This window comes from Octopus bimaculoides, chromosome 5 (assembly GCF_001194135.2).
Source record: "Octopus bimaculoides isolate UCB-OBI-ISO-001 chromosome 5, ASM119413v2, whole genome shotgun sequence".
NCBI classification, from domain to species: Eukaryota; Metazoa; Mollusca; class Cephalopoda; order Octopoda; family Octopodidae; genus Octopus; species Octopus bimaculoides.
The window spans coordinates 126,696,283-126,706,814 of record NC_068985.1 but is presented as its reverse complement, the minus strand read 5'-3'; the positions used below and the strand labels follow the sequence as shown (position 1 = coordinate 126,706,814).

Below are 10,532 nucleotides of genomic sequence, written 5' to 3'. Positions count from 1 at the left end.
CCTTCAAATATATATATATTTTTTATATATATATATATATATATATATATATATATATTCTTTCACTTGTTTGACTGCGGCCATGCTGGAGCATTGCCTTTAGTCAAACATTGACCTCAGAACTTATTGTTTGTAAGCCTAGTACTTATTCTATCGGTTTCTTTTGCTGAACTGCTAAGTTACAAGGATGTAAACACACCAACATCAGTTGTCAAGTGATGATGATGGGGGAGGGACAAACACACACACACACACACAGAGGTTTCTTTCAGTTTCTGTCTACCAAATCCACTCACAAAGCTTTGGTCAGCCTGAGGCTATAGTAGAAGACACTTACCCAAGGTGCCACACAGTGGGACTGAACCTAGAACCATGTGGTTGGTAAGCAAGCTACTTACGACACAGCCACGCCGATATATAAATGTATAAAACAAATGATAGAGACAGGGTCATCAGGAGAGAATGTGTGCCGTTTCGGGGCCTACCACTCAACGGCATGAATACCCCCTGCTTCCCCTTCACTGATATGAAGCCCCGTTTGCTAGATAAACTGGTTATCAAGTAAAGCTCAATATTCTTCTAGCCATCGATCATTGTCTCTTTTCAACCAAATCCAGTGGCTAGCCTTTTCTGCTGTAGTTTGGATATCGGTAATGGTGGTATTTACTTTATGATGAGTCAGGCCTAATGATAACAACAGTTGACTCACACTGTGTCCAACAAATCTACATCTGACTTTGATTGGAAAATGCTCCGCTTTCCAGCCTGCGTCTTCACATTTCTTAAGGAGGTTTACATAACTGTCAATCTTTTGAGCCCGAGTGGCGTACATGTTATCTTTATGAGAAGCCATTAACTCTACTAGATTCACCACTTTCTTTCACACCACATTAAAATGTCTGGTTTTTTCGTAACTGGGATGGGAAAGAGTCCTTGGCACTCTGGTAAATCTGCAGCCACATACCAATAGCCATTCCACTTTTCACCTCTCATGAGGAGTTTCTTCATCTTGAAATGGATCTGCTGTCCTGAGCGCACAAAGGTAATGAAATCTAATTAGTACTTTCAACGTTTTTTTTTTTTCTCCACTGTTGTTGAGATCAATTTGGTTCTTTATAGCATTGAAGATAACCTTAAGGACCAGGTTGTGTCTCCATGTATACCCGTTCAATGCTAGTGAACAGTTGGAAAGAATATGTTTAAGTGTTCTGACCTTTCCGCATTTGCATATATCATTCTCTGAGACATTCCATCTTACTAGATTTGCAGGTGATGGCAAGACATCATAGGATGAACGAATCAGAAAACTTAGCCGAGATGTGGTCCACCTCTATGTCTCATTCCAATTTATTTTTCTCTCAACATGTTCCTCCCATCTCGTCATCTGTCTTTCTTGAGTGCATTGGATCAAATGAAGCTCTCTTCTTTCTGCTTCCCTTGTTGTGACACTGTTGCTCACAACAAATCTGCATTTGTTCTGCAACATACTTGCAAACAGTCTGAACTGATCAGCACCAAAACCAAATCCCTTCCGATGAATTTGCATTGCACCCACCATAGCATCTGTATATATAAAAGGCAGGTTGTGTGTGTGTGTGTATGTACGTGAATGTAATTTATGCACGTCCACGAATTAGCATGCATGCCACTCCAATTTTAGGAGGACATTCGTCATGATCCTAGTTGTATTTTCGTCAACTTATTTTCCCAGAGGCACCAGCGAATAGCAGTAAAAATAAATTTTCAACCAAAACTTTTAACAATTTTCAAGTTGGAGAAATCCACCATTGTTTACAACAGGAGTTAAGTCCCCTTCTCGCGACTAGTAATTTTTGCTTAAGACTATGTTGTTTTTTTTCCATTGAGGAAAAAAGTGTTTTGTTGATATACGGGCAACACACACACACACACACACATACAAACATGCATGCGTACAAAAAATATGTATGCAATTGGTGTATGTATGTACATGTGTGTATGTGTGTGTTGCCTATATATATATATATATATATATATATATACTTATAACCGCTTCTGATACAGAGAATCGGGAGCCCTTTTGGGCATTCTATTTTCCTTGCTGGAAGGGTTCCCAACCCATGGGCAAAGAGGGGTTAGATGATGGGGGTGGTGTTTTCAAAGGGCTGGCATGTGTAACCTGATCACCTCTGCCGATCAAACTCCCAACCCATGTGCTCCCGTAGCGACACTGATTCTGCCCAAATTTGATGTGGATGTTACTTAGTTTGGTTTGAAATAAAGAACTTGATTTGCTTAATAATCCTAACTTAATCCCTGGTAAACAGGAAGATAGCTTTCATGTGCGGCAGATGCACAGGGGCAATAAACACCACAGATACTCCGAAAACAGATTCCATCACATTCCAGGGAGACAAACTAGAAGTAGTTGATAGCTTCCGTTACCTAGATGACCAAGTTAGTAGTGGAGGTGGATGCTCAGAGAGTGTTACTACTAGAATAAGAATAGTCTGGGCAAAGTTTAGAAAGCTTCTACCCCTACTGGTGACAAAGGGCCTCTTGCTCAGAGTGAAAGGTAGATTGTATGATGCATGTGTGTGAACTGCTATGCTTCACGGCAGTGAAACATGGACCGTGACTGCTAAGGACATGCATAAACTCGAAAGAAATGAAGCTAGCATGATCTGCTGGATGTGTAATGTCAGTGTGCACATATGACAGAGTGTAAGTGCCCTGAGAGAAATGCTGGACATAAGAAACATCGGATGTGGCGTGCAAGAAAGACGTTTGTACTGGTATGGGCATATACTACGGATAGATGAGGAGAGCTGTGTGAAGAAGTGCCACTCCCAAACAGTTTAAGGAATCCGGGGTAGAGGTAGACACAGGAAGACATGGGATGAGGTGGTGAAGCATGACCTTCGAATGTTGGGCCTCACAGAGGCAATGACGAAAGACCGAGACCTCTGGAGATATGCTGTGACTGAGAAGATCTGGCAAATAAAGTGAGTTCACGGTTGTGTCCTACACCAGTTTCGCATAACCAGCCCCAGCCCATTCAAAGTACCTTGGATCGTAGGGCAACGTGCTGTGCTTGAGGAGACCTATTGAATCAAGTACATCAACATCAAAATGAAAATCAAATGGAAATTGTAGTTGTGATCCCTGTGCTGGTGGCACGTACAAAGCACCATCTGAACGTGGCTGATGCCAACGCCGCCTTGACAGGTGACACGTAAAAAGCACCAACCGATCGTGGCCGTTGCCAACCTCCTGGCCCTTGTGCTGGTGGCACGTTAAAAGCACCCACTACACTCGCGGAGTAGTTGTTGTTAGGAAGGGCATCCAACTGTAGAAACACTGCCAGATCAGATTGGAGATAGGTGCAGCCTCCTGGCTTCCCAGAACCCAGTCGAACCATCCAATCCATGCTAGGATGGAAAATGGACGTTAAACGATGATGATGATGATGATGATGAGGTCACTGCCTGGAATCAAACTTGGAATCTTGGGTTTAGTAGCCCATACTTTTAATCACTACGCCACGGGCATATGGCGTATTGGTTAAGAGCGTGGGCTACTAACCCCAAAATTCCGAGTTTGATTCCAACCAGTGACCTGAATAATAATAATGATTATAATAATGATGATGATGATGATGATATAATAATAATAATAATAATAATAATAACATTGAAAAATATCTTAGGAATGAGAACCCAGGTTTGAAATTTCCCCAAGACACCTGATGAAGGCTAGAGTATATATCAGCTGAAATGTGCTAACAACAAACGAAATGAGGACAAATATCCGTCAAATGTAAATAATGTAAACAGTGTTTCTGTTATATTTTTATCTCTACCTTGGTATTCCTGAATTACACATATATACACACATGCGCACAACCACCACTACTCCCATAACAATGACTTCTAACTTTAATTTCAATCTTAACATCAGATATGTGAGTCAGTATATAATTCAACTGACTCAAATATAAACGAGACATCTCCTTCACAGATGGTTAGGTCAGGATATTTTTTTCAATGCATATTCCTTTTTCTTTTCATTTGCAAAAACTGTGTCTGCAAAATACTTCCTTTGTAATGATTGAAAGAAATTACTTCTCTGTACAAAAAAGTAAGATTAATTAGTGTCATATTAAATGTAGCAAGGAAAAAAGTAGTTAATAATACTTTTGTGGTGAGGAGATGAAAATGTTAGTTTGGTGTCTAGTACTATTTCAACCTGATGTTGCCCGGTACGAGTAACAACTCCAGGTATGTTTCTGTCTTGTTAGACTTCCTCAGCAAAGCATGGCCTTTTCTGTACTTGCCAGATTGTAAATGACCATATGGATTCCTTTTGTATAGCTCCTTTAAAAACAGTTCATAGTTTGTTTCAAAAATATATAATCAAAATAACACAGGTGCAGACATGGCTGTGTGGCCAAGAAGTTTGCTCTGCAATCATGTGGGTTTCAATTTCAGTCCCATTGTGCAGTATTTTGGACAGGTGCTTTCTATTATAGTTCTGAGCTAATCAATGCTCTACGTGGGATTTTGGTTTGGAAGACAGAAATCTATACAGAATCCTGAGATGTCCTTGAGCAAAGCACTTCATTTCATGCTGCTCCACTTTACTTGACTGAAGTTTGGTATCAGCTCTCATTCCTTTTAGCTGCCACATCCAAGATGTTCTCCTGGGTTCAGCATGGGAAGGCTGAGAAGGTGACACGGAAGGAGGTGACTGCCTGCTCACAACTAAACAAACTCCTAAAATGATTAGTGAAAGTGTGGTGCATATTATCAAGTCATACTTATTTAATTGAGTGGAAGCTATGTTATGTGTGTGTGTGTGTGTGTGTGTGTTATGCATGTCTTTGTGTTTGTCTCTCATTTGTCCATAACCATTCTTGGGATGTTTATATCCTTATAAGTTATCAGTTTGGAAAAACGAAACCAACAGAATAAGTACCAGACTTCAAGGCAGTGCCCCAGTCCAATGTCTAAAACGAGTTAAAAGAATAAATGAGTAAATTAATACAAAAAAAAAGAAAAGAAAAAGAAATAAAAAAGACTATTATATTTTTCTGTAGTTGAAATGTCTTACAGTGTTTTGCTATAGTCCTTGGTATTTTGAGTTGATGTCCCACCAGGAGCAACCTTCTTTCATCACTCCATAGAATTAAAAGCTACCTGAAAAAGAAAAAAAAAATTGTTTTCTCTCCCTACAAACCCCAACATTTAGTGAAAAGACCCAAGGAAAATTAGATTTTATCTCATTACTAAGAAATGTAACAAAAACAAATTGGAAAATCCTTATGTTTGTCTTTATTGTCCTGAAATGTGTAATGTATTTTATTTTCATAACTGTGCTAAAAGCAAGCCTGCCTGTCTGTCTGAGATGTCTCAATACTGCCATTGTCTTGTTACAATGCTAACCGTGGCATTTTTATTTGAATATATGTGTGTGCTTGTCATTGTGTCACTCCTTAGTCATTGTATGACTGTGTGAATCTATGCCTGCATCACTTTATTCATGTCTACTTGTGTGTGTGTGTTTGTGTGCATGCCGGGGTGTGTATGTGTGTGTGCGCACTACTGGTGTGAGTACAGCAGTTTTAAACTTTTGTATCCCTTCCTCTCATTCACTTGAATGAACAGTTCAGTTCAAATTATATTATCTGACTTTTGGACTTAGGCCTTCTCCTTTTATCATTTGATATGGTTTGTTTGTTTTGACTTGCTGGTATTTTTATAAGAGAATATTAATATTTATAGATAGCCTGAAGTCTTCTTTTTAAAGTATTACTGTCTATTCATGTAAGCTTACTGAGTTTTAGTTTTAATATAACGATTGGTTATATTAAATATTGGTCTCAAATTTTGGCACAGTCAGCAAGTTTGTAGGAGAGGATAAGCTGCTTACATCAACCCCAGTGCTCGAATTGTACTTATATTATCAACCTGAAAAGGACGAAAGCAAAGTCGACCTCAGTGAAATTTGAACTCAGAATGTAAAGGTAGACAAAATAACACTAAGCATTTTACCTGGCATGCTAACAGTTCTGGCAGCTTGCCATCTAAGTTATATTAAAATATCAAAATTATATTGAATTGGCTACACACAGTCCAAATTTTTGAGGCACAAAGTCTCAAATATTTGGCAGGAGTATAGCCAATTAAACTGATCTAAGAACTTGATCAGTGCTTTATTTTATTGACCCCTGAAAGAATGAAAAGCTGACCTCAGCATGATTTGAACTCAGAAAGGGCTGTAACTAAATACTGCACAGCTTTATATTTGATACTCTAATGATTCTGCTAATCCAATTAAAAGTAATGTGTGTGTGTGTGTGTGTGTGTGTGTGTGTGTGTATTTCTTTGTCACTCTGTGTGTACATGTGGTACTCAAGTGACCTCTGTCCTGGAGGGAAGTCGAGTACTGACCAGAAAGTGTCGTTAATCCTGACGACTTAATAGATATTCTGACAAATTAGTAGCCAGAGTAAGACTGGGGTGAAAAAAGTTCAGAAATCTATTACTTCTGATGGTAGCAAAAAGAATTTCTCATTGAATATAATGTGAATTATATGGTACTCGTGCACAAAATGTGATATTGCATCCTGTCCACTGCTTTGCTAGTTCTGATAGTTCATTGCTGTAGACTGGTATGCTATTTATTGATCTTGAAAGGATGAAAGACAAAGTTGATCTTAAGAGTGCAGTGAAAAGGATTAAATACCTGAAAATATTGTAGCCAACACTTTTATAACTCTGAACTCATTGGCTAGCTTTTGATGTGTGTGTGTGTGTGCATGTGTATAAGTGTGTGTGTGTGTATGCACACATACACACTACCTGATTTCATGTTCAGTCTCATGCAGTGGGACTGAACCTGAAACTGTGTGGTTGGGCAGCAACCACATAAATGTGTGGTGTTGTTAGAGCATCAACTAGAACACCTTGTGGAACTTGTTCTGGTTCTCTGCATGCTGAATTCAGATCTTACCTACTCCAAATTTGCCTTTCATTCCTTCTGGGATGATAAAGTGACAGATTTTAGTGATGCAGTGTTGGAATGTCAGAGCATTGGACAACATGCCTTCAACATCTGTTTTGACTTTATACACCGTTAACGCATTGGGCCTTATGGAGGCAGTGACAGGTGTCTGAGATGTTTGGCGATATACTGTGCTTGTGTAGACCTGTCAAACCAAGTGAGACTGGAGTTGTGGCCGATGTCGGTGTCAGGTCAATGGCACCTGTGCTGGTAGCATGTAAAAAAACACCCACTACACTCTCAGAGTGGTTAGCATTAGGAAGGGCATCCAGCCGTAGAGACCTTGCCAAATCAGATTGGAACCTGGTGTAGCTCCCAGGCTTACCACTTTTCAGTCAAACGAGTCCAATCCATGCCAGCATGGTAAATGGATGTTAAATGATGATGATGGTGACGTTGAGTTCAAATCCCACCTCTTGTCACCAACGAAATAGGATAGAGAGGGCTCTTTGAGACCCCTTCCCCCTACCCCCACCAGAAACAGTGATGGGCTTGGGATGTCCTTAAGCAAGTGCCCAAGTAATTTAGCTGATAGCTTATCAGCTAATAAGAGAGAATGTGATGGTTATTTCAAGTTCTTTGTACTTGATGAATGAACATCATGTGTATGTGTGTGTGATTGTATTCGTATTTTATTGTGTGGGGAGAATCATTCTGCTTTAATGGGTATACACATTTAGATTTAATAACTTACTAATATGTATACACATTTAGATTTAGTAAATTACTAATGTAAATTTTTAAAACACTCTAGAACTAAATCCTTTTCTTTTAATGGATGCACTTTTTCCAGCATTTATTTTTGTTTATATCTATCTAGCCAGGTGGAGTCCCTGGAATTTTTCGAAGGGAGAGCACAAGGTCAGAAGGGAATACAATTCCAGGAGAAAAGGGCGTAATAACACTATTTGGAAGGGCACACTTCTTTTCTTGAGGAGGACACGTGCCCCTCAGCCCACCCCACTGGATCCCTCCCTGCTAGCCATCTCCCTATATATGTATATGTAACCTGTTGCATTCATTGAACTGCTACCATGAAGGCAATGTCTTGAAGGATTTTAGTCAAACAAATCAATCTCAGTACCTATTTCATTTTTTTCCTTTTAAGCCTGATACTTATTCTAATGGTCTTTTTTACTGAATCACTAAGTTAGAGAGATGTAAGCAAACCAATACTGGTTGTCAGGTGGTGGTGGACACACACATACAAACACACAACAGATGGATAGTAGTTCACTACAGCTGTTTCAGAAGTTTTTTTTTTATTACTGTGAACAGAAGTGTTGCATCATGCAAAATAACTGTTTTCATCAGGTGAATACAGGTAAGGATTAAACAATTAGAACTTCTCAAGAACAAGTACATAGTGCCATATAACTCTATCGTCCCAAATGCTTAAACTCATCACTCTCCGACCATATTTGATACATGTAGCTGTTTTCCAAAATTTGGCAGGCTTCCACTCCGCCATGTCACTTAACTTTTTTTTCAACTATACCTGTAAGCACTTCGCCCGGCGTGCTAACGGTTTTGCCAGCTCGCTGCCTTCTGTGTGTGTGTGTGTATGCACACACACACACACAGAGGAAAAGTATTGACCCGCTTTCAGTATGCACACACACACAATACACACACACTCACACTCAGGGCTTCTTTCAGTTTTCGTTCACCGAATTCACTCAAAAGGCTTTAGCCGGTTCAAAGCTACAATAAGAGGTAGAGGTGCCATGCGGTGGAACTGAACCAAGAACCATATGGTTGGGAAACGCACTTATCTTCCAGCCGCGCTTGCACCTGTCTACATAATGTGTATTCGTACACAGAGCGTATGTGTTTCCTTGTGTGTGACGTAATACGACTCACTCACTCACTCACTCCTTCAGTCTTTCAATCACATTCAATTTATGTCGGGTTGGACATGTTCACTATCGTCTGGGGTAATATTCAAAACTTTGTTTATGAGAAAATTAGGTATAGTTTTCAACAACAACGCAAACTTTATTTTCAGTCTATTATTTTTTGCTGTTATAACTTTGTTTCAAGTCACGTATTTTACTATGTTTTTCTGTTTTTAAAGTTTTGTTTTGCTTGTTTTTTTAATACTGTTAATTCACGATTCTCTTTGAAGTTTGTGTGTGTGCGCGCATGTAGGTGCGTGCGCGCTAGCACTGCCCACCCCGCAGGTTGCTGTACTGGCTTGTGTTTTTTATGTTTAGTTTTGTATGAATTTGTGTTGTTTTCACGAAGACTTTACTAGTAGAATAATTACACATACATGCCTACACACTCTCTCTATAATATATATGTTCGCGTGTAAGTATATATATATATATATATATATATATATATATATATATATATATATATATATATATATATATATATTTGCACACACACACACACACACACACACATATATATATATACACAAGCACATATACACATAACCACATATACATAAACATTTATATACACACATATATACAAACAAACAAACACTCGATATTTAGTGACATAAGACTCGTGGACATATTAGACGCAGCTCATATTCAGGAAAAGTGTCGACCCGCTTTCAGACTACATTTTTAGCTTCACTCCGCTTGATATTTCTGATTCTTTTTTGTGGGGCATTCCTACACATGTGTGCCCCCTTCCAGAAAAATGGATAACTTTTTTTTCAATGAAATTTTCTACAAATATGATTCAGATGGTCTAGATTTTGATTATATCGGAATATGTGGTTAAAAATTTTCCGAAGATGGGGCGAGTGAGTTTCGGAAAATTTATACGAGACGGCTTTCTTGACTCATAACTTTCAGAAAGATGGGTAATTTTTTAATGAAATTTTCTATAAACACTTTTCAGTGTGTAGATTACAATTATATCGGAATTTCATATGGAAAAATAAAAAAAATAAAAAAAAAGGTTGTTGGGCTTATACGCATACATACTGACACACGTCACACACACACACACACACACATATATATACGAAATGTAATTTAAAATTAAAAAAAAAATTGTGGTATTTGTTAGTATGTATGTGTGTGTGCTGATTATTTTTTTCCACACCAAATTCCGATATAATCGTAATTTACACACTTTGAAAAGTATTTGTAGAAAATTTCATTAAAAAATACCTATTTTTCTGAAAGTTATGAAGAAAGAAAACCAGTTCGTGTGAATTTTTCGGAACTCCTCTTCCCACCCATAGAAAAAAAAAAAAAACTATTTTCCTAATAAATTCCGATATAATCAGAATTTACACCATCTGAAGTATATTTATAGAAAAATCCGGATCTTGTTCAAAACGGGGGCACCAGTTTTCATTTATGTTTTATGTAGTGATTTTGGTACCGAAAGACTTTCAAACTTCCTATACTTATCTATTTTGTGTTATAGAACAGAAATAAATTTTTGTATTCGAATTTATTTCATGTAAAAAATTGTCTTATTTCGATAATTTCTACTAATCACTGACGTCTATT

The 10,532-nt window shown here is 38.2% G+C and overlaps 1 protein-coding gene across 2 annotated transcripts in view; it reads left to right on the top strand.

The window, feature by feature from the left end:
- Positions 1 to 10,532, top strand: part of LOC106878811 (uncharacterized protein KIAA2013 homolog) — an 86,355-nt gene that overhangs the window by 27,098 nt on the left and 48,725 nt on the right. Inside the window, exon 1 of one of the 2 annotated variants that reach the window (XM_014928152.2) lies at positions 8,860 to 9,015. The exons of the other annotated variant lie outside the window; for it this stretch is intronic. Coding sequence (XP_014783638.2) covers positions 8,873 to 9,015 — 143 coding nt within the window. The 5' untranslated portion in view covers positions 8,860 to 8,872. Of the gene's footprint in view, positions 1 to 8,859; positions 9,016 to 10,532 lie in introns of those variants that run through there. 2 annotated transcript variants of the gene reach the window in all.